Here is a 25,809-nt window from a genome sequence, read left to right on the forward strand (position 1 = left end):
TTTGTAGTGTGCAACAACTGCAGGTATCTACTTGTTCTTGCCAATGAATACATTTCTCTCTTTCTTTCACAAGGTACTTTAATCTCTCTAGTGCTCCATGGTCTTTTACATGGCTCTTTAATGGCCTTTCTCATCAGCTTATGTGGAAAGCTATTTTCAAATAATGATATGAATTTATCATGGGGAAGATTAAATTTAACATCAGCATTTGGTTCATAACAAAATTTCCTCCCACTCCTCTTTTAAACCATTTGTAAAAACATTGTCATGGAATCAGTAATTATTCTAATTAACTCTGCATCAGGACCAAAGTGAGCATTTGTTACTGTGTGTACAGTTTTTTCTTGATTTGAGCTTTATCAAAAAGAAATTTGTCTATTACAGTCCTACTGTCTTTATCCCCTTGTGTTGGAAAGTTAATTACAAAGGGTAAAAAAGTTTAGGTGAAAGAAAGAAAGGCATGATACATAATTTCTGCAGATACAAATAAAACACAAAATAATTTAAGGTATGTAGAAGTTGAGTAACATCTCAAATGTCTTGTAAAAGGAAAATACATCTCGAGTTTACCTTGTAGTAACAAACTAGCAAAAAAATTATCTCTGGTTGTTGCTACAGCAACGAAATGGAATAACAATCTGATAGTGTTGATTTTGGGTCAGCAAGAAAATTATAGTAGTACCTGGATACTAATAATAAATATTCCCAACAAGAACCTGAGACTGCAGAGATAATAAATATAGCACAACTATATATTTAGATACGTGGCTACATGAAATATGGTGCTCACAGTATATGAGCACATGGTCAAATAACAATGAAGTGTACACAGCAGTTTTCAGATCCTACAGCAAGCACATCAGTGGATAAATTTCATTATTACATATGCTGTATTTAGTAATGAAAAATTAGGAACATAAAAATTCAGAGGAAAATCTTCAGGAAATATGCGAACAACTTTAAGAAACAGAAGAAGTTCTGTATAAGGTGTGTTCATAAAATAATTGTGTTTTGAGAACAAGAAAGTGTGCAACTGTGCAAAACAGTTGGGTGTCTGGGATACAAATTCACTTCTTGTATTGCACCTCTCTCAGCTGCTGTGTTCAGAATAACTGGGTGGCCATTGGTTCGTATATATTCTATTCAGGAGAATATTTGATTCTTAGAAGCATCTAAATTGGAAAAACAGGACACTTCAATATGTAATGACTGTCCTGTAGAATAAAAAAAGACATTTTGAACTGCTCAGCACAAAAATCTTGCACCGATCCACATGAATCCCAGCCACTTTTAAAATTTCTTGTATTGAACAACAAATACAAACTCTTTTTATGATTACTGTATTGGTAAATTACTCACCGCTTTGGAGAACGTCAGGCAGCAGATGGAGCGCTCAAACTCGCCTATGCCAATCACTGCGACAGTGGCCAGGCTCACCGAATTCCAAATCCGGATGTGAGGCTGTGTGGGGAAAAACTTCCATCAGTTATACAAATACATTATTTTATTCTACCAGATTTTGGACAATAAGGGGATGTGGAGATGTAATTAAGGTTAAGAGAGAGGTGTGGCTGTTTTTTCTGTTACCTAACTCTGTACATAATATGAAACAGAGCTCCAAACTAAGAATAAGAAAAAAATTATTGCAATAATTTATAGCCAACAGTTTTAAGGTATTTTGTAACACAGAAATAAAAAATTTTCACATTAATATTAAATATGTTTTAACCGCAGCTATCACGTTTTTCTTATGTTCACACACTGCTTTACATACACTCACGGTGTGTATATTTCATAAAAATCTACAAACTGAATTACTATTCTCATAATTTATATCTTGACATGTTATTTATGTGTGTTACCAAAACTGTAAAAATAACATTAGATATTTATTTAACATAAAGCTCTTAGAAGTACCTGTTAATTGCATAGTCAGAATTCATTTTTAAAAATTAATTTAGGTGATTTCTTTAATACAAAGTCAGTTGCCCCATCACACAGACCAGACCTCCTTAGCTTACACAATAAATGTTAAATTTTTTATGAACACACATTGAGTGGTTTGATTTTAATTTAAATTATAGTTAATTTTTTATTAATTTGAGTACACATGTAGTTCCTCACACCTCCAGTTAAATATGTTGTTATTCAATAATATGAAAATATTGTAGAATTGTTCAGTTAGCTTATGCCAGTGATGAAAGTGCGTGAGTCCTGCAGTGTTATTTGACAGACTGAAAGAACAATGCCAGCTTAAACTCAGATTTGCTATCAAGACCTTTCTCTCCAATGGTGATACATTCATATAATTAATTACACAGCCTCTTAAAAGAAATAAAACACCTAACATATGCGGAACATCACTGGTGCACTGTGTATCTGTACAATTTTGTTTCTTGCATTTAAAAATACTTCGGACAAAAGGCCAGCACCCAAAACAAACACCTGAAGCAACACTGGCGTGACACAAATAAAATAAAAAATATAAATAGAGAACTCCTGAATTTTTAGTTTTCAGAAATTCATTAGATCAAGAATCAAGCAGGATCAAAACTACAGGAGCCGCAGGGAAAAAAAATATTCTTCAATTGGTGACAGTTTTATGGTCATTAGGTCATGGTCTATGGCATGTTTCTGTCCTTAATGTTTGACCTCTAACTACAGTAGACATCATCAGAAAATAACAACACCAAGACAACTTTTGAATGTATGATTCTTTAGCAAGTAGTGACTACCAAACTTTTTTGTCTTGTTAAGTAAGTTTACCTCTTAAAATTAATGAGCTTTGTCTTTATAGTTTCAGATGATGTCTCCTGTATTTGCGCAAAAACATGCTTTATACTATGCCTAATGCCCATAAAACAAAGATACAAATACCATTGGTGAAAGCCTGCTGTGTTTGATCAAACTCTATCCTTACGTTTAGAAAAATGCGAAGTACAGGAAAGAAACCTGAAAGTGATATAGATTCTCTTTTGTCAGATGCATCTAAAAAACAAGAGATAATTAACTACAAATATAAGAAAGTGATGTACATAATTGATGTCAGTAGAAATTCTTCCCCCCCCTCTCCCTTCCTAGCCCTCACTCCCTCCAAAAACAAAAGTGCTTGATTAACAGAGATACAGTGGAGTAGGAGCAATACATTAAAAGCGAGAAAGATTTCCATAAAGCCCAGTCATTCCTTAAGATGTAAAGTGAACAGCCAGAACTAGTAACACAAAATTTCAGGGAAGAGACACAAAACAGCCAAGGCAGTAGGAGGAAGACACACAAGACAGGACAGGGCATTCCTCAGGCAGTAACATACTGACGTACCCACATCTCCGCCTCCGGAGCATTTCTGTCAGGCGGTGGATTCAGTCTCCATGACTATAGCATAACAACAGAGAGAAAACTCCTTTCATTGTCACAACTCTTACTTCACAGCTTTCATACTCCATGCTGCTTGCACGTACATACATACATACATACATACATACATTTATTTTCATTTCCAAACATTTTGACAGTATAATCCACAGCCTCCAATACAAACAATGAATTTTTATGTTAACATATACAACTAAAATAGACCACTATAATGGGATTAAAGATATATGAGGGGACGCCTTTTCAGAAATGCTGCAAAACATAGATGCCCAGAAAGAATTTGCACACTGCAGCTGCCTGTGCAACAAGTTTTAACTTTCTGGCAGATTAAATCTGTTTGCCAGACTGGGAGAAGAAAGCGGATTAGGAAATCAGATCTCTTACAAATTATATTTAAATAAAAAACTATCAGTGAAATGGAGAGGAGAAAGTACCAACTGGATAGAACTAGAAAAAGGACTAAGACAAGACTCTTGTGTGACATTTGCAGATGACATGGTCCTTCTAGCAACAGGTGAAAAAATGTTCAGGATATAGTGGATACCATTTAAGCTAACTGCATGATTAAAGGAATAAAAATCTGCATGGAGGACGCAAAAGAGGAAGTAAATGATTGTAGATAATGCTAAATGGAGAAATATTAGAACATGTGCAAAACAAGATACAAACCAATGAAGAGTAGCACAGAAATTAAAAACAAGATAGCAAAGGAGAATTTTTTGCAGCAATATGTATGGAGTGTCCTGCTGTATGGTGCTGAAATATGGGCGATGAGGAAGGAAGGCAGAGAAAGGCTGGAGGCTTTTGAGGTGTGGACATGGCAGAGGATAGAAAGGATAAGATGGATGAGAATAATGAAAAGTAAACAGGTAGTGAGAAGGGAAGAAGAGCAAAAATGATTAATGAATGTGATAAAAAGAAAGAAAAGAAATGAATAGGCATACATTAAGAAAGGAGGAGGAGGAGGAGGAGGAGGAGGAGGTGGTGGTGGTGGTGGTGGTGGTGGTGGTGGTGGTGCCACTGGATTGGAAATTGAACCCACAACCTTTGCCTTCACAGGCAAATGCTCTTACTGACTGAGGTACCTGGGCAAGATTCATAATCTGCCCTCACAGTTTCACTTCTACCAGTATCTCAGCTCCCACCTTCCAGGAGTGCTGGTCCTACATGATATACAAAAGAACTTCTGTGGATTTTGGAAGGCAGGAGAGGAGACAACAACAAAAGCTGTAATGACAGGTTATGAGTAATGCCGAGATAACTCATTTGGGTAGAGTACTTACCCGTGAAAGGTAAAGGGTCCAGGTTTGAGTCTCTGTCTGGCACACACTTTTAATTTGCCACAAAATTTCATTGTTTAACTTGTTCCATTTGAAAAAAGTATAAATACAACACTTTTAAGTAACTATCAGCTGTGTAATCTTTTTGTATGCCAGCATTTTCCATTACATGTTGAATTCATGAATTGTTTAATTGCATTAAACTTATCTTCTTGTTCTGATGGCTGCCAATGAGTCACATCAACTAATATGTAATTGCACAGAAAATATAACTCACTACCATGTATTGTTTTTGTGTTTTTGATGAATGAGAAAGGTTGGTTCTTATTCTAATTTAGAAAGTACTGATAACAGAACACATCATATGAGCTTACCTAATGTGGGCTGTTAATCTGAACATATCAGCTCTTAATGTAGACCACCAAAATTGGAGGTCATTTAGATCTGACTTATTTGTAGAAATAACTACACACATTTTTATGATTTATTGCTTCACAAATATTGAAAAATTACTAGTGTGTTCCTAGATAGTACTGGGTATCTTATGTCAAGAACAGCTTTGGATGTCACTGTGAGCCAATGACTGTCACAATATACTTGATAAGGAATTGACACAAAAGAAAGTCCAAGGAAAGTTAATTACTACAGAACACATATATTGCTAGTCACTTAAACTGGAACTCCTGTAACAAAAGTTAAATGTGAACGATATGGTAGTTATTAGCATTTCAACACAACCACATGAAGTAATGCAATGCTATCTGCGTTCTTTATTTAAGAAAATATGTAGATGGCTTCTCACACACAACTCACTAATTAAAATGGTGTTCATGGGAAGATTCTACCAAGAAGGAGAAATGTGTATGAGGAGCAGTCAAATGAAATCTGAACACCCATTACAACAGGTCCGTGGAATGGTTCCATTCAAAAGTAATCACCACATATGTTAAGACATTTACCTACTGTAATGTGAGAATCAATTCCTGTTTTTTAGAGCACAGTTGGCGGCTAATGGATCGACAGCCGCACTCACTCTTGCACTTCCTTGTCTAACTGAAACTGACATCCATACACATCTTTCTTCAGGTCACCAAATATGTGAAATATCACATACCACAGTGAAAGATCTGGACTGTATGGAGGGTGTTGCTGTGTTTCCCAACCAAATCACTGAAGCATAGCCTTCATCCAGTCAGCAGTGTGGAGGCGGGCATTTTCATGCAACAGGACAATTTTGCATGACACCATTTCGACAGAAAACGATCAAGCCACTAGTGCAAATACTCCACATCTCCCCTGCCAAAAGAACCAAAGCTATTCACACAAGAACCAGTAAGATTATGATGACCTCCTTCGACTGCAGAGACACTCTGATGGTCGAGTTCCTTGTGCATGGAACCACTGTCAATGCACAGCGCTATGAAGACTCCTTACAGAGACTGTGATGCACCGTAAAGTCAAAATGCCCACGAATGCCGTCAGAGGGAATCATCATGTTGCAAGATATAGCCCCCAGCCGTGCCCCCCCCCCCCCCCCCCCCCCCTCTGCTCTGCCAATCAGACGAAGGCTATGCTACAGCAACTTGGTTGGGAAATGCTGCAACACCCTCTGCACAGCCTGGAAGTTGTATGGTGTAATTGTCACATCTTTGGCGATCTAAAGAAAAACGTGTGTTGACATCAGTTTCAGATGGACAAGGAAGTGGGTGCAGTTGTGGCTCTGTCAACAACCAACCACCCACATTCTATGAAACAGCCATTGATCATCTCGTCTCTAAGTGAAATAAATGTAATAATGCCTATGGTGATTACTTTTGAATGGAACCATTCCCCAGTCCTCTTCTGATTGCTGTTGGTTTTCATTTGATTGCCCCTTATACCAGCACGTCAGGCTTTGAAAGAGCTGAGGTTGTGGCCTAGCAAGATTATGATTTATTTCCACTACATTCCTGCCTGCATTGATCATGTTCACATAACCGTAATTTGAAAAGGAAATCAGTAGGCTCTAGAAGACCATATTCTGTTTTGTGCAGGGTCTTAACAAGCCTCATGTGAATAGTGCATCAGAGGACAGACATACTGTTCACTCATCTGTGCAGCTGTGTAATTCACCAAGAGTCAGGAAATGTGCTTGTCTGCAGCAAGACAAGTCATCACATAGACTGTGCAGCGATAGCTGGAGCACCACGGACTGTCAAAATGGTAACCACTGTCGCAGTTTTCTCCGACATGGCAACAGAGAAAGGGCACTGACAGTTTTACACCCAGCAACAGTACTGGTCACTAGAATGGTACCACATCATTGTTTCATGTATGTGGTATTACTCAGTATTCAGTAATGACTCTGGAGCACACCACTATCACTGCATCTCTCTGTTCACACATCAGGGGAAGCTGCAACAGTGGCTGCCTTACCGACAGTCAATGTTGTAGCACTGTCCATGTGGCTTTGATGTTTGTCATGTGTTGACTTCATGGTGTTGCACTTTTCATGTCCATCAGTGTAACACACACACACACACACACACACACACACACACACACACACACACACACACACACACACACACACACACAAACTGTTCTGCTGGACACGTATAACAGAACAGATGCCACAAAATCCATCCATCCATACCATGTTAACTATAGTTTAATGGCAGCAATGCTGATATCCATTAAACACTATTTTCAGCACCAGTTTACATACTTATATAGAGCATGGGAAACTACAAACGAGTACCATCTTAAAACATTTACTCACCCTGCCTTCTCGGCGGTCATGCCCAGCTGTCTGACCTGTTGCTACCAGCAACTTGTTTGGATGGACACACAGGCTGAAAAGAAAAATTTAAGTTTGTGAGCATATATTATGGGGACATGCAAACTTTTGGACAATCTTGTGTCCTGGCAGCAGAAAACAGTCTGGCAGTGGGGGGGAGGGGGAACAGATGGAGTCAGAGAGAGAGAGAGAGAGAGAGAGAGAGAGAGAGAGAGAGAGAGAGAGAGAGAGAGAGAGAGAGAGAGAGAGAGAGAGAGAGAGGGGGGGGGGGGGGGGGGGAAGATTGGGAACAAAATGTTCGCTGAAACTTCCTGGGGACACTGGGGACACTAGGTGCCCCTTAGTATTTGCTACCTATGGGACAATGAGATTTCACTGCACTAGCAGGGTATACTAATCAGGTGTGCTGCTTCCCTACAAAATATATAGGGTGATGTTAAGAAAGAAAACCTTAAGAATGAGTGCATGTGTATGTGGAACAAGATATTTTAGAAGCAAATCAGGAACTTCAATTTTGGTGAGCCATCCCTTTTTGTATGGAGTAGACAAATGAATTATAGGCAACACACAAGGCATACTCACGCCACATGCCTACCACTCATCTGGGGCATAAGCAAGTAGAAAAGGACATCTACCGTCACTGGAGCGCATCAGCGAACTTTTGCCTCTAATGAAATTTGTTCCCTGTGATGTGCTGTATCACAAATAGACATCTGACGCAAAGACTCTGCAACACCCTGGCCAACAATTTATCCATTAATTAATGTCAAGTATTGACAGAAGTGTTTACTTAAGGCATTTGTCTGATCCTTTGCTGATCCACTTGCAATTAGGGTGAGGGAAAAATGCCTATCTATATGCCTCCGTATGAGCTCTAATTTCTCGTATCTTCAATGTTGTTACGGAAAATGTATGTTGAGAGGAAAGAATCTTTCTGCAGTCAGCTTCAAATATCATTCTCTAAATTTTCTCAATAGCATTTCTTGAAAAGAACATCGCCTTCCCTCCAGGGATTCCATAATGCTTGTGTCTTGTTTGAACCTACCATAACAAACCTAGCACCCAGTCTCTGATTTGCTTCAATGTTTTTACAACAATTCTCACATAATCATTCCATTTCATATCACATTTCAACTTAACATCCAGATATTTAAATGACGTGAATGTATCGAGCAGGACACTGCTAATGCTGTATCCAAACATTACAGATTTGTTTTCCCTGCTCACCCACATTAACTTAGACTCTCAACAATGGAAAATCCAGTATGGAATAATGAATAATGACAATATTATGCGAAGGATAGACTGCTACTCAACATAGAGTGGATATTCTGAGATACAGAGAAGCACACCAAAATTAAATAAGTGAGCCTATTTGTCCAACACTCATGCCCATGTGCGTGCAACCATTGTCTCTGCTCACCGAGGCCAGAATGCATGTGAGATGTGCTAGCGTGCACACGCTTTGTGTGTGTGTGTGTGATGAAGAGACCTGTACAGTATAGACCAGTATAGAGAGCTGCATCTAACCAATAATAACCAGAAATTTCGTTCTGAAAAGCAACAACAATGACAACACCGCCCAAGAAACAAATTTCCTCCTGGAAGCACCAACCTGCTTATGGTATGTTAAAGGACATCAGTAGGTCTCTACAAAGTGGTTGCAGTCAGGCAGCAGCACTCACCTCTTGACGTCGTCAGTGTGTCCCAGGTAGTGCCGCTGGCTCTGCTCCTCCACGTTGTGCAGCACCACCACTGCCGCCACGAAGTACACCATCTCACCAGTTGGCAACAGCTGCAGGTTGTGGCGACAGTCTCGCCCTCGGTAGCCGTATCTGTTGTTTGTCAAGGACTTCCCCACATTTTATTTTAGCAGTGGTAGCAAAGAGGAGGTAACAATGAGAAAAATACTGAGTAACCAACAAAGGGCAACATATCCCATCTTCTTTCCGGCTTGCATCAGGGGTAGTATTACACGCTTAGAAGAAAAAAATAAATAAATAAATAAATAATTACCTGAATGAGATGGGAAATTGGTAGAAGGGGCGTACATGTATAGCCAAACAAATGATTACAGTTTCAGAAAAACTGCAAGATTTGTTCAAGAGAAAGAGCTTCAAAACTTCAGCAAATCAATAATATACTGGCCCACATAATATGCTGGCCCACCTCTGGCCATTATGCAAACTGTTATTTGGCTTGGCTTTGATTGATGGAGTTGTTGGATGTCATCTTGAGTGATATCATGCCAAATTCTGTGCAATTGGTGTGTTATATCATCAAAATCCTTGGCTGATTGAAGCAGTGTGGGCAAGCTTCTCCAAACATTCTCAATTGAGGACAGGTCCCATGATCTTGCTGGTCGAGGTATGGTTTGGCAAGCATGAAGAGCAGCAGTAGAAATTCTCGCCATGTGCAGGCATGCATTATCTTGCTGAAATATAAATACAGGATGGCTGGCCATGAGAGGGAACAAAATGAGGTGTAGAATATTGTCAACATACACTGTGCTGCAAGGGTTCTGTGGATGACGACCAAAGGGATGCTGCTAAAAAAAGAAATTGCACCTCGACAATCACTCTAGGTTGTCGGGCCATAGGGGGTGCTAGTCAGGTTGGTTTCCCACCACTGTCCAGGGTGTGTCTAGACATTGCTTCACTAGTCGTAAGGGCTAAATTTGCAGCTGGACTAATCACTGAAGACAATTCAACTACAGCCAATGAAATTACAGGCCTTGGTGACCAGCGAAGACATGTTTGCAGACACCTTGGGCAGCAGTGGGATACCACACAGACTATCACTTGCCATATGGCCCCAACCAAGAGTGATGGTCTCCGGTGTTATTCCAAAGCAGCGATGTTCGATCATCATCCACAGCACTCTTAACCCACAGTGTTATGTCAAGGATATAAGGCCACCCAGGTCTTACATTTCAGCTAGATAATGCCCGTCTGCACAAGGCGAGCGTTTCTACTGCTTGTCTTCATGCTTGTCAAACCTTATCTTGGCCACCAAGGTCGCTGGATCTCTTTCAACGGAGAAAGTTTGGCTGTTATGGGTAGGATTGTCCAAATTTTGATGATCTAATGTGCCAATTGGACAGAATTATGTACAATATCCCTCAGGACGATATGCAACAACTATCAGTTAACATCAATCTGAATAGCTGCTTGTATAAAGGCCAGAGGTCGATTAACATGATATCGACTTACTGAATTTGTAAAGCTCTCTCTCTTGACTAAATCATCCAATTTTTCTGAAACTGTAATAATTTGTTTCTGTGTACATGCACATCACATCTACCGATTTCCACCCCAACTGGATAATTTCTTCATGATGCGTCTTTTTTTCCATTAAGTTGGGAAGGTTGTGTGAAAAGGGGAGTTCACTGTCAGTACTCATGAGATTAGTATCGTCACTAAACCTCACAATCTGCTCTACCTTCCTATACATGACAAATACTACTGCCGTTACAGCATTTTCTGTTCCTTAAAGATGACTAATATTAACAGTCAAAATATCAGAAAAAGAAGCAATACTATCCTGGATGCACACTCTAAAGATGGAATATTCTGTACAACAGGAACACTTAAAACAAGTGTGTGTGTGTGTGGGGGGGGGGGGGGTAACATTTTATTAGTTGGAGCAAGGAATGCCAGGAGACTGAACATGGTAGGGAGGGTAGAAAATCTGGAAAAAGAAATGCAAAGGCTCAATCTAAATACTATTAAGTCAGTGAAGTGAAATGGGAAGAAGGATTTTTGTTCAGAAGAATATAGAGTAATACCAACAGCAGCAGAAAATGTAGCAACGGTAGTAGGATTTGTCATGAACAGGTAGGCAGGGTAGAGAGAGAGATTTACTGTGAATAGTGTTATGATTTATTCTCAACAAATCCATCCCACAGACCACCGTCAATTAAAAGAAAACCTCTGTCATCATCAAAATGAATACTTCATGCTCGTATTTCAGACATTGGGCACCCTCCACTAATTGATGTCTGCTTCTGTGGAAGAGTGTGGTCACTACAGCAAACAAGCACAACCTCACAGCATGTGTAAAAACTTCCAGTGAACTTATTGGAAATACTGGCAAGTGTGGCTTAATTTTAGTGCTATGTACTGCAGAAGATTGGCAACAGCCTTACCACAGTGGGAACACCAGTTCTGGCAGGGCATCAGAGGTAACTGCTGTGGACTTGGCTGGATGGATGACCATATGGGTCTGCCGAGCACTATTGGCAAATGTGGTGCACTCTGGCCTTGTCAAGCCAATTGAGGAGCTACTTGACAGGAGTAATGGCACTGGCCACAAAACCTGACAATGGTCAGTGGAGCAGTGTGCTGACCACATGCTCCTCCATACCCATATCTAGTGACACCTCTCAACTGAAGATGACATGGTGGTCCATCAGTACAGTTGGGCCTTCTGAGGGCTGTGCAGATGGAGTTTAATTTAGTACTACACAAAATTATCAATGCCCTTCTCATCAATAGCTTCAAGAACAACTTCTCTGATGGTAACAATACTATACCATAATTACTGTACTTAATCCAGTTTCTGATCCCTTTCTCTATGAAATCCAGACAGCAGCATTAGCATTGTTTTTGAGAAGGTCTGTTGTTGTACCCATTACTCTCCCCATTTCAGTCAAACTGTCACCTCTTAAGTTTTCTTTCCCATAATCTGGATGCTCAATATCCAGCAATATTCATTTCTGCCAGCAAAATTATTCAGCATATGAGGCAACATTGTTAATATGCAAAATTTCAACCACTGTTGTATATGCCCTTCCTCAGGGCATTGAGCTGGTTGCTTAGTGAGAAAAAGTTAGCTGTCAGCTCAACACACTGCTGAAGGTTGTTTGTAACAGTGGCCAAAACTGTGGAGAGTTTTATGTATTGACAATATGGTCATAGACCCTGAAGAATTTTATTGACAGTGACAACAGCTGCAGAAGCCTTCACTTACAAAAATGTTGGTTGCTGTTGATAAAGTTGTATCAGCATCAAACACCTTTCTTCTACAGACTCTGTAAAATAAACCAAAGCTACACTGATGTTTGATGAAGACATCTACACAAAGTTCTGTCTCAAGTGGCATCCAGGAAATTACTGCTCTGCCTTTTGCATCTGTCAGAGAATACAACAGAAAGCTGAGTGCCATCGATTAAGTGCAAATTGTTCTGTTACATGCTCATAATCCACACCACCTTGCTGCAGTATTAAAAAATCATGGCTTACAAACAAGGATATGAACAGAAGTTCACTATTCTTTACTAATGTTGTCTAATGTTAATGAAAAAGGGATAGGGAATTTAAATGAGACATCATGAAATATATAGAATCTGTGATTTCCAGAATTATTCCACACTTCTTTCCTCGAAGGAAACAATAATTGGTAAAGGATACACCCACTCGAGCTTCAACCTGGTGTGAGGTGCCGGGTTGACCTTGCTGAGGTCGAAGCCCTCAATGAGAGGAGAAGGTGCGTGCAGGATGATGGGCCGGCCCCGCAAGAAGAACCGCACCGTGCCCTCCTCCTCATTGTAACTTGCATCTCTTGTCCTGCAATAAATACCACAGCAATGCAAAACTTCTGCGAGAAGATTAAAACTGTCCAAAAATAAGCACAAGTCAACCACAACTGCATGGAGGTATGGAGGACAAAACAGGAATAACAACACACTGCACAGTTCAGTTTGTTGCTTCATTCCTGGGTCACAGGCATAATAATTGATATTATGAAAGCACACTTAAATATATTAATGTATCAGATAAATGGTTCAAATACATTAACCATACTTTTTCACCAGTGTATCCTAATTCTGTTGTAATAATAATAATAATAATAATAATAATAATAATAATAATAATAAACGTCATCAACCATATAGTCCATTTCACTCAAATATAAGTTTGACATATTCCCATTGATTCTACAATTGTTCTACATCTCTCTGACTAATTAAGCAAGGCATTTATTGCACAACTTCGATTTTACATTACTTAGAGGTGCTAATGCTATTTATAGTTTTGTTCTATCTTTTCATTTGTATCAAATAACCTTACTTTCTTCCTGATGTTCTCCTTTCTTACTTCATCAATAGGAGTATATTTTGCTTTTGTGTGAATTTCATTTTCAGTAAATCTCATAACCCTCCCCCCCCCCCCCCCCTATCTATCTCTCTCTCTCTCTCTCTCTCTCTCTCTCTCTCTCTCTCTCTCCATTGGCAAGTATCAAGGCTATCATTTTTCTTGAAATTATACAATTAATTTAATTCTCAGATTAAAGATGAAAAATCCCCCCCCCCCCCCCCCCCCCATGTCCCACACATACACACAGGGATGACAAGTAAGAGTACTGCTTTCATTACAAGAAACCACTTTTCACATTGTGCCACAGTTTGCCAACCTAAATGTGTTGCTATGTGAAGCTTCACACTGTCAACCATACCAAGGGCAAGTGGCAGTGTATGGACTGTTCACAGCAGCTGTGTTCTTCAGATGTGTGAGGAAATGTGTACAGTTCTGACACATTAGTAGCTGTCCCAGGATCTTATCATGGTTGATTATGGGATGATATAGTTGCCTCAAAATAATATTTTACTTGCTTTACTGTTATGTTACGGTTCTTTTCATTGACTGAGCTAAGTTTAGAATATTCCTTGCAAGTTTGTTCTTGCCCATTCTATACAAGTGACTATAAAACTGCTGTTTTTCCCCCTCATGGAATATGTTTCTTTTTTATTTTTAATAAGACAGCCACTGCTGAACACCATTTTTTGGGTCATCATCACAGTAAAGCACATTGCTCCAAAACCATGCTTTAAGTTCAAGAACAATTTGTAGTCAGAAGGATTGAGATCAAGGCTGTATGGTGGGTGACTGAATTGCACCCAACCGAATTGCTGAATAAGGTTTTGAGTGACATCAGCAGATTGGGGATGGGATGTGCATTGTCATGAAAAAACACGATGCCTTGATTGAGTCCTCCATGCCTTTTGTTTTGGATTTTGCACCAATGTTTTCTCAGTGTTTCATAGCGTTGTACTGCACTGATGGTTTCACCTATGGGAAGGAACTCAACAAGCAGTATTGTGCACCTGTTTGGATGAATAGTCATCATACAAGGCTTGTCGACACTCAGCTGAATACGACAATGCACATAATATCTGGTGCAATCAGATCAACTCCCGTTTATTGACTTCCACTGATAAACGGTATAATTCCTCCTGATCTACGCAGATGTACTGCCCTAATGAGAGAATTCAACAAGATCTTCAGGAATTCTAACCTACCCGCGCATAGCAACCTGCCACTTTTAAATCATAAGAAACTGAAATCACGCCATCCAACTCTGTGCAATGATGCTGACATGGGTGCTAAGGATTTCAAACCTCTTGAAGAATGGAAAGGTCGGTGGGATGCAGTGACAGTTGTGTGCCTGCATAACATCTTCTCAGGTGCTAAACTCCCAAGTGGATTAGACCTACCACGCAAGACCTGGACTACTCTCAACAGAATCCGAACCAGCCATGGCCAATGCAGGGATGCTCTCTTTAGGTGGAAGAAGCTGCCCAATCCAGCCTGCGACTGCAGGGCTCCATACCATACCATTCACCACATTGTCAGCGAATGCAGGATTCGAGCCTATCACGGTGCTGAAGAGGACTTCCTGCTAGCAACTCCAGATGCAATGCGCTGGATTGAAGCACTGGCTATTCAATTGTAAAGTCAAGCTTTAAAGTTTCTTGTGTGTCAATATGTACATATGTATATGTAATTTAATTTTATGATATGTCTGTATCAGCCATATGCTAAATAATAAATAAATAATAATAATGAAGCAAAAAATATGTTCAGCAGTGGCTGCCTTCACTGGTGGCATCTTTCTATGAAGAGGGCTTAGAAAAGTTGGTTTCCCACCATGATAAATGTCTGAACAATGGTGGCAACTACGTAGAAAAATAGTTTGAAAATGTTCTTCTTGTAAAATAAATTTTGGTTTGAAAACACTTTTTTTATGAGTCCTTTCTCCAAAATGGCACTTACTTTGTGTACATGCGTTTTATACAATATATCACCAGTGTTTATATAGACAATGTGTACAAGAAAAGGAAACATTTTTGTATTGGGAAGATAAGTACTATGAATCACACTAAGCACAAAGAACCAATTTGTAAAGAATTGACATGAAAATAAATTGCCTCAATTTCCTGACAGCTACAAACATAATGGAATGGAGGACTTTGAGCACTTCCTGTGACCTTAACAGTTTTTTGCTCCCTTCTGTGGCCTCACAGCTGTGTTGCAACTGGGGGAGGCATGAGCTGGCAGCACAATGAAGTCAGTGCGGTGGCATTACCTAAGCAAGGTGAGGCAGGTTCAGCAGACCACCACTAATTGCCTCTCACTCGAGTGTGACTGCCGCTTCCTGCACAGTGGCTGTTAGTGTGCTACAGACGTAAAACCAGGGCCCTCCTGATTCTCAATAGCTTCCTACAACCTGAAGCCAGTAATTTTTTCTTTTTCTTCGTTTTCTTCCTCCATCTCTTACACTTTCAAGCACCAGTGTAGCCCCACTACACATTTCTTCCATTGCACTCTATTCTCACACGACCTCCCCATTTCCCTGATTATTTTTCCATGCCTCCGCCCACGTTTTTTGACCTTGTCCTTTGGCGTGATGCAAGATCTTCCTCATCCAGCTCCTCCCTGCACACACATTTCAAATACTAGTTTAGCTTTTCTTTCCTCTCCTGTTCTCTTAAATGCCTGTACCACATCAACTGATGCCCCTCAACCATCACACAAATCACTTCCTTCTGCCTATTCTCTTCTCATATTCCTTCATTTCTAAATATTTTTTCTGGTCTTTCCTACAGCTCTCCTAACAAGCATTATTTCTGTGACAGTAATTCTACTTATGTGTTTCTCTTGTAGTGCCAAACTCTTCGTACCATATGCTGTAATTGGTGCCATAATTTCACAGTAAATTTGCATTTTAGTTTCCTTACTTATCTCTTTCTTCCCTATCATGTTATTCATCTGATGGTAGGCTAAGGCTGCTTTATTACTTCTATTCATAATGCCTTCTTCTATTCCACCACCACTTCTTAGTATGGTGTCAAGACATTCAAAATTGTCTACTTCTTTAAGAGGCTTTCCATTACAAAGTATATAGAGTTGTTCTTCCTGCCTGTTCTGTTTTGAAACCCAAAGTACTTTGCTTTTATTTCCATACACTGTTGCCCATTCCTCTTCAGTTCTTCATACCATTCCAATATGGCCTGCTGAAGTCTTTCTGGTGTGTCAGCCACCAATACAATAGTACCTGCTTACAGCAATGTTTTCATTTAGACTGGTTGCAGTCTCTACATTCCATGCTTTGTTCTTTGGGTTCACCACGCACACATTTTTGTTACTTCATTAGAGACTTGCTTGATTCCATTCTCCATTGGGAATTCTTATGACATTTCAACACCAATACGAACCAGCCCCCCTGGTTGTTCATACACACTCTTCAAGGAATTTGTATTTCTCTTTGCTACCAGTGCTTCCCACATGTATTGACTTGTCACAGAGTCAAAATGCAGTTTTGAGATTCAGAAATGTCTTGGTTCTTGGCTATGCTCTTCTCAGTGATTGTTCTTATAATGTAGGTCCCCTTCTCAGTTGCATTTACAATACTCAAATAGAGACTTTATAGACTACTGATGATAGGCAGATAGCTCTGTTGTTATTGCAGTCGTGACTTATGCAGTGGTATGATTACATTCTTCTTCCATTCCTTTGGGATACTATTCTGCTCTCAAACACTATGGAACAACTTAATACATTCTTTTACCACATCTGCTCTAGCATGCTTGATTAGTTCTGCAGCTATCCCATCAGGCCCTGCAGGCTTCCTTATTCTAACTTGGTCAGCCACCAATCTGCAAAATGGGAGAAGCTGTGAAGATGACATGAAGATGGACCATGGCAAGGTGAGTGGCTAAGAAGCCTCTCACCAAGATCTGGCAGAACAAAGCAATAATGAACATCAGAATGGTCCAGCTTGTTGAAACACTCATATTTTCCATCTCTTTTATGGTTGCGAGGGACAGGCAGTGTGTCGAAGCATTTGAGCTTTGCTGCTGGAGCAGTATGCTGAGGATAAAATGGACTGGAAGAACAACAAATATATCCATTATTGACCAAATCATTGTCTCCAGGGGCCTTTCTTTTCATGTTAAGCAAAATTCTCCAGCTCTTTGGTCATATTGTGAGAAGAGATGGAGAAAACCTAAAGAGAGTAATCATGGAAGAGAAGATGAAGGGCAAGAGATTGAGGAGAAGAGCCGTGAGCAGGTGGATGGATCACATCAAGATCTCCAGTCTACCTTTCCAGGATGGAGATACTCGGTTCATGTGGTCACAACACACAGCAATGAGTACAACAACTTGTCAAGTGATCCTGACAGCTGCCATTTAATTAACTGACCCTGTAATTCAAAATTGTGTGCAGAACATTTACCCAGTGCACAGTCTTAAGTCTAAATTTTATCATCCTAACTTATAAACTTCACATAAGTTGCTTAAAGGTCCTTAGACATAGCACTCACTAAATCATATTGTCTAAACCACATGCTACTTTCATGAAGCAGCTGTTCATCATCTCCAGATGTGACTGACCCACTCACACCTTAATACTATTATGAACAGCTTTTAATATTTTTTGTGGAATCTAAAATTTAAAAACCTCTCACACACCTGCCTGATTTAGCTTCACTGATCAGGATAGTGAAAACATGCGTATGTTAAGGGAATTTTCATTCACAAAGCAGACTTACCACGTTCAAGCAGTTCAATACTGATCTATCCTGATTAAATCGAGCTTAACTTAAATTCCATAAGACAGTGAAGCTATTTCGAAGTCTCAGTGCGGCGAAAGATCTCCTGGAAACATTTGTAATAATTATTAACTTTTGGTGATCACATGGGGAAGACCGGAGATCTGCTGGTAAGACCGTGTTAGCCTATTTATTTTAAGTAACTGGATATCTTGAGCATACAAAATGGCAGGTTCGTCCAGTGTAAATCAGACGTTCCCCACTGATCCCGTGCAACACAGCGTAGTAAGCAGACACTGTCAATAATAATCAGTTAAATAATATGTGACCACACTTACTTTACTTTAGTTCATGTATTAAATTCCATCTCGCACAGAATCTCATCAAGATGACGACTAGCTCAAAAATACATACATATACAACCTCCTCCTTTCACGACTAATCGGCAAGCATTTCTTCATTCTTTTCAGAAGAGAAAACATAGATAGCAGAGAAGCTATTCCATGGAGTAAATGGACGCTCCAAGGAATAATTGGGCTTGAAACTACTTTGCATTGGTAATCGGTAAGATAAGAAGAGATATTTCGAGATATGTACCGAGTTATATAATTTATAAAATTTCTGAAAATATCGCAGAGAGACCACTGCAAGAGACATTACAAGCTGCCTCATGGAAATATTGTGGAGATTAGACAACAGAGCCTCAAACAGCACATTTATGACAGTTCTCGTGAACACCTCTGGACCACTGACTCATGGAAGAAATTATACTGATAATAAATGTCTTGGCCACGAGTATAGGGCTGTGTCTAGAACAAATACTCCACTATACAGCAGACTATGCACTGATATGAAATTTCCTGACAGCCGAAAACTAGTTGCTGGACCTGGACTTGAATTTTTGCCTATCTATCATATTATCTTCTCACTTATATTTTATTCTGCCCCTTAACATACAGTCCCAAGTTATCTCGTTCTTACTATTTTGACAAACTCAAAATTCCACATATTCTCTGAAAACTTATGAACAGACATTTCATAAAAATAAAACCTCATTTATATCCATTTCAGCACTAATGGTTAAATGTTTGTCCACTGAAGAGCATCCAGTCCTACATTTGTAGCCTGGCTGTCATCTTTTGTTTGAGGTGACTTCCAACAGATATTATCTTTACTGTGTGTAGTTTCTGATAGCTGACAAAAAATGCGAGCTCTTAGCCCTGTTCCATGCTACTGTTTAGGCAGTGCTTCCAAAAATAGATGGCTATAGTGATCCTGAGTTTGATACTGAATTTAATGGCTCAGAAAGCAAAGAAAAATGAGACACTACACTTCATTAGAGATTGAAAATAATGACAACTTGTCAGATGACTGACAAGTGCTCATCAGCCAAGATTTGAAGCCATGTCTCCTGCTAACTACACGGATGTATTAACTACTACATCACCCTGCCACAGTGGCTTTGCACAACTGCACTGACTAACCTAGCAAACCTCACTCCTCAGCCCAAATTTCCATTCACACCTCAGCTCACCTGGTATTCCCCGAATCTTCTATCACTTGTTTAATGTTTTTGTGACTGTATGATAAATTTCCTGAAAATACATACATATTAGAAGAAAGACTAGGCTTTACCACCGCACTGACATTATCTTCAGAAATACAGAAAACACAAATCCAAATGGCTGGTCTGAACATGAATCTCTCTTCTTAATCACCATGCCACCTCACTCACTTGTAAAGAACAAGCATTTACACAGGACACTTAATCTTCAAGTTGCTAATAGCACTTTTTAGTTCTCAGTCCATACAGAGTGTTTCAAAATAACATAAGTTTGAACGTCAGGCCCCTATTAGATCTCCTGCTTCACAGTACAAACACAAAATTAGAATAGAGCATCATTGTCAGTCCCTGTTGTAATTATGACATCACATTCGGCTGACTAAAGTTACAGCTGCAATAAACTGATACATTTGCAACTAGGAGGGTTGACTGTAGAGCTTCAGGCACACTCATGTTTTTATGAGGAACCCATGTCAGGAAATGTAACATCAGGATGTAAACTAAGTGTGAAGATTGGATCACATTCAAATCTCGCAATTTATGATAAACACACAGTGGAGGCAATGAATTCTGACCTGTGTGCTCTACAGGAGCCTATGGCATGGGAGTCTTTCAAGTACTTATACATCTGCGTTGTCTGCAGATGCAGTTTCTCTCATAAAATCTCGTAGGAATCCAGCATAATGCAGTGAACAAATGAGTATAGTGGACAGAAGGTTCTATGTAAGTAAAAACCACTGAATTTCTTTTGACACCTAGTTGGGGTCGACGTCAGAATTTATTTAATTTCATCACATATTTTGAATATTTCAGTTGGGTTATCTTCTACATGATGAAGGACGATTGCTTCAGCGTCAAGACTGCAGGGCACCTGAAGCTCTACAGTCAACCCTCCTAGTTGAAAATGTATCAGTTTGTTGCAGACGTAGCTTTAGTCGGCTGAATGTGATGTCATAATTACAACAGGGGCTGACAATGATGCGTTATTCTAATTTTGTGCTTGTACTGTGAAGCAGAAGATTTAAGAGTGGCCTGACATTCAAACTTATTTTATTTCCAAATGGTACATTTCCAGACATGGCTTCGAATCAAACCATTATTTACCAAATCGTCTATGCGACCCTTAGAAGTCTGTAATAGGAATTATGAAACACATTGTATAAAATGCCAGTATAGAAACTGCTCTTCTTTTTCTTTTGATGTGCCATTCTAAAGAGTTTCTTGTAACAGCAGGTGTCTAAGTCTACATTCATACTCTGATAAACTGCCATGCAGTGTGTGACAGAGGGTACTTCCCATACTACTGTGTATTAGGGAATCTTCCCATTCCATTCACACATGAAGCACACAAAAAATGAATGCTTAAATCAGAGTCAGCCATATCATGCCAAATCGCACATGAGACTGTGTGGAGGACACATGTGGCCTGCACTCTGCCAGTCTCGGCCTTGCTCTGTTCTACTATGATGTACTCAGTACAGTGTGATGTTTCATTTAGTGTTACGGTGTGGCATTTTTCCGTCAGCACAACCCTCTTTAGCTTGGCAGAACTGTGCTGTTAGTACTGTTTAACCTTCACTACCTGTTCAAGGTATAGAGGAAATTCATAGGTATAGTGGCTACTTGCTCATAAAGAGACAGTATAGTGATCCACTGTCACAAGACTAAAAATCAATGGGAATGAAAGACGAGAAGGATGAGAATTCTCAATGTCTATTATGTAGATGCATAATCGAGAGGTACTGAAAATTTGATATTAAATGACATTACAACATAATGCATAAAGAACTGAAAACATTTGGATGATAAAAAAAGTGCAAAAAGTACTGTGATCAACCGATGGGACTCATTGTTCTGTACATCAAGAAGCACTTTGTACTAAATTTACAGACACAAAACATGAGATAAAATTAATGGTATGAATTGTAAACTTTCTGAAGTTGTGTACATTATGCCACTGAATGAAGAGTATGGAGACTTTATATATTACTGTAAAGTACATCTGTTAAGTGAAGGGGCATATCTGGTAAGTTATGTCAATTTAAAACCCACTATTGCTGAATTTATGAAGGAAAAAGGAGTGCAGGAACAAAAATTAGAACATCCAAAATAGATTGCAGACCTCTGACTTTTTAAGTGGACCTTACTGCAGACTGGCCAAAGTAAGAAACTACAAAGTGAGGAACAACTTATCTATGTTATGATGGAGATGCATTTAAATAGAAACCACATTGTGGAAGGGACAAAGTCACCCAAAAGTGCCATCCATTTCCCTAAACTAACTGGCATTAAAGAGACCATGAGGTTTGAAGAATTCATAGTGGCCTTGAAAGAATTACAATGATAATTTTTTTAAACATGAGGACACTGTGAATCTTACATCTGTTTTTGAGACAATTTGCCTTTTAAGTTGAAAGCAACCCTGTGCACATGGCAGATGGAACTGATTGACCTGCAACATAATTCCCTGATAACTTCTTTTATGTTAAAACTGTCCAGGAGGTCTACATTGTTTCCCTGCAAAAGAGTTTCACATTGCCATAACAAGGTTGCAAACATGATAAAACATTTTAAACATATTTATTTTCACAATAAAAAAATCATCCAATCACTCAAGTCACAAATATGTGGAAACCTGAGTGCAAAAAGCTGTGAAACTGTGTGTCCATCTGTATGCTGATAATTCAAATCAGATGAAAATTAGGTCTTCAGTGTGCAAAAAAAATTAAGTAACACTGAAAATTTGTTTTGTTTTTGATATATGTTGCTGAGAAATATTGAACCAAACAGTATCCAATGCCACTTAAATATGATGTATTCACATTTTCCTCTCTTCCCCTCCTCACTCTTAACATGGCCTGGCTCTCAAGCAGTGTGCAGCCAGGTGAGATAGCTACAGCAAGCTAAACAGAGCACAGGTTGTGTGTCGGATTCTCAGTCATCCCTAGGTTAAGTGGTTCCATGTGCACTGTGGTTAATGTAATCTTATATGGTCTCATCTTTGTGAAACCTCTGAGAATCATATTTGTGGGCCTGAAGTATATCCCTAGGTTTCTCACTGAACACTGGTCCTCAAACCTGTTTAAACATATTTTTGCGGGATAGTTGGTACCTACAGTCAGGCATCTGCCATTCAAATCATTCACAATTTGCATAACACTCACACAGCAGTCAAACAAATGTGTCACAATTCATGCTGCCCTCCTTTGCATGTGTTTAGAATCTTTTGCCAATATAATTTGGTATGGGTCTGACACATGTGAGTAATATTCTAAGATGGGACACACACGTGCTTTGTAATCAGACTTCTTTATATAATGACTGTAGTTTCCCATTAATGTAGCAATGAACAGGAGTCTGCCACCTGCTTTGCCTTGGACTAAGCTTTTGTGGTCATTGTATTTCATATAAAACAATTTTACACCCAGGAATTAGTATGAACTGCATGAATCCAGCTGTGATCACTGATATTGCAGTCACAGAACAGCATTTTTTCCCCCATTTTGTGACAAGCACAATTTTACATATATACACATTTAAAATAAGTTGCCAAACTTTATACCAATCTTACCAAAAGTGACTGAATACTTGTGCATGGATTTTTTTTTAGATGTCATTTCATTACAGTTAACTGCATCAGCTGTAATTTTCTGAGGTTACTCATAACATTATTCACCAAATCATTAATACACAATACCATCAGCAAGAGACCAATACCCTTCCCTAGGGCCTGAATACTCCATCTGAGATATCATGCTGCATACCCTTCACCAACAAATCCACAATTCAATCATATACAAAAATACATGGCCTAACTTTCAGGAAACAATCAGTCTTTCCTTCTCGACCTGTCTGGCAAGTCTCCCCTGACCTGGGGTTCTGGGTGAATTTTCTGAACTCTACCCCTTTTCCTAAACCTCTCCAGTTCCTTTCCCTTCACCCCTCTTCCTTCCCCTTCAACACCTCTTCTGAAAGAAGGAGCCACTGGTTCCAAAAGCTAAAATCTTTTTTTTATGTATGTGTTCTCCTGCCACCACTTTGTGAGTATATTTTTTATCCATACAATTTCATTATACTGTCAAAAATTGATTATTTTCTTTGTCAGTCATATTTTTGTTTGATATTCCTGATGACTGTACTTTCCCTAATACATATCAGTGCAGTACTGAGTCAAAAGCTGTTTGGAAGTCAAGAAATACTGCATCCACGCGATTGATTTGTTGAAGACCATTCTCAAATTCAAAACCCTACTCTGAAGCATAGACAAAACATTATTCTTCAGTCTTGTATTGCAGGAGCCATCCAACAAACTGAATTTTATTATTACTCACAAAGATCGTTAATGTTACAATGTGTGACAAAAATGTATAGGCTATAAAGTGTTGTCCGGAAACACTATTTCCATGTTAGAGGTCACTTCCTACTCCTATTCATAATCACAAAAATCATTGGGGAGAGGGGAAACTACCAGCATTATGTGAAACATTTCCTCGCATAAAATGTTCAAAATACCCTCTTGTTTACGTCTGGTAAACTGTAAGTTTTAATTCTTAGGGCACAACCAGTGTTTGTTGTCTCAATAGAATAAAGGTAATGTTGACATGTAACTCACTTCACTGCTTGTTTCACATGTGACTAATTTCATTGATCAACTAGTATCAAGCATGTAGTATCAACTGTTCATTGTTCATCTCTGACTTAGCTTCTGGTGATGTGCAGTGGAAGTGTACACAAAGCCAGAGTTGGTAGATGCTGTTTGCTGTATGGATTAGCAGATGGCAATAGCCATGACACTCAATGTTTGTACTGGGAGAGATTTTTAAAATGCTGGTGCCTGACAGGAGAACTTTAGAAGCAACTGACTGTCATCTTGGGGAGCAAGGGACATTTAAGCCTACTACTCAAGACTTGGGGAGGCCTAGTAGGATGACAGCACCTCAGCTGGAAGAGGAAGCTCTTCATGCTGCTGTTGGCAACCCTAGTATCAGCATAAGATGATCAGCTACAACAAGTAATGTTGACAGAGTGCTGCATGAGAACTGTATCCATACCATGCACTGTGTGTGCAGGCACTATCAGCAACCAATGTGTCAACTCTCCCTTTAGTGAAAATGTGCTGCTCATGGATGAGCTTCATTTCAACAAGATCTGATGTGAAAACTTAGTCTGCTTTTATGGGCTGTCGAGAATTTGTGCACCATTTCCTGTTAGCCTTTAGGCTGGCATTCTTGATGATTTGTTTGTCAGGGCCTCATATTCTGCCAACCAGCCTCAATTGAGGAAGCTTTCCTGGAGATTTGGTCATACCTTTTCATTGCACCCTGCACACAGGAAGTTAGGATGTCTATGCAAGGGTAGTTACCAACTTTGCTAAATTTTGCTGTATTATTATTATTACTACTACTACTACTACTACTACTACTACTACTACATTGTCCCAGGGTATAACTTAATAAGACAATAATAAGTGGAAGCATAAGCTTGTACTTTTTACCTTCAAGTCAAGACAATTGTTGATATTTCTAAGCATGAAACATGTCTACCTAAGCTGCTCTATTACGTTTACTGGAATTTAAATTGTAGCTTCTTTTAATGTAGCACCATTAATATCTATTTCAGGTCAGGAGAGGTTACTTATATTTGTCTGAATCAGTCAAGTGTGAGCTTCTGTACCACTAAGGCTAGAAACATTTGCTATAGTCTAGACCTGTTCACTCATCACTTTGATTGTGCTTGGGAAAGCTGAGTTTCAACTCTGTCTACAGTGACACTTCTATGCTATATGACTACACGCTACACATTGTTTAATAATAAAACCAATATAATTCACTACTGTAAAAATTTATTGGAAAGGCATGTTTCTGTTACCTATGCCTATTAATAATGATTTTTTGTTAGTTCATACCTGTTTGAATATTACTTTTTTGAATGTGATATCCAGCTTCCAGTTATTGGAATCAAAACAGATTGAAAGTATGCT

The 25,809-nt window shown here is 39.2% G+C and overlaps 1 protein-coding gene across 14 annotated transcripts in view; it reads right to left on the bottom strand.

Moving 5' to 3' along the window:
* Positions 1-25,809, bottom strand: part of LOC126291618 (echinoderm microtubule-associated protein-like 2) — a 552,411-nt gene that overhangs the window by 50,503 nt on the left and 476,099 nt on the right. For 8 of the 14 annotated variants that reach the window (XM_049985165.1, XM_049985159.1, XM_049985161.1 and 5 more), the window contains 5 exons: positions 12,843-12,998; positions 9,117-9,266; positions 7,414-7,486; positions 3,319-3,372; positions 1,360-1,461 (listed from right to left, as the gene is read on the bottom strand). In XM_049985165.1, the coding sequence (XP_049841122.1) occupies positions 1,360-1,461; positions 3,319-3,372; positions 7,414-7,486; positions 9,117-9,266; positions 12,843-12,998 (535 nt within the window). The remainder of the gene's footprint in view (positions 1-1,359; positions 1,462-3,318; positions 3,373-7,413; positions 7,487-9,116; positions 9,267-12,842; positions 12,999-25,809) is intronic. The other 6 variants (XM_049985164.1, XM_049985167.1, XM_049985160.1 and 3 more) reach the window with 1 other exon arrangement.

This window comes from Schistocerca gregaria, chromosome 9 (genome assembly GCF_023897955.1).
Source record: "Schistocerca gregaria isolate iqSchGreg1 chromosome 9, iqSchGreg1.2, whole genome shotgun sequence".
NCBI classification, from domain to species: domain Eukaryota; kingdom Metazoa; phylum Arthropoda; class Insecta; order Orthoptera; family Acrididae; genus Schistocerca; species Schistocerca gregaria.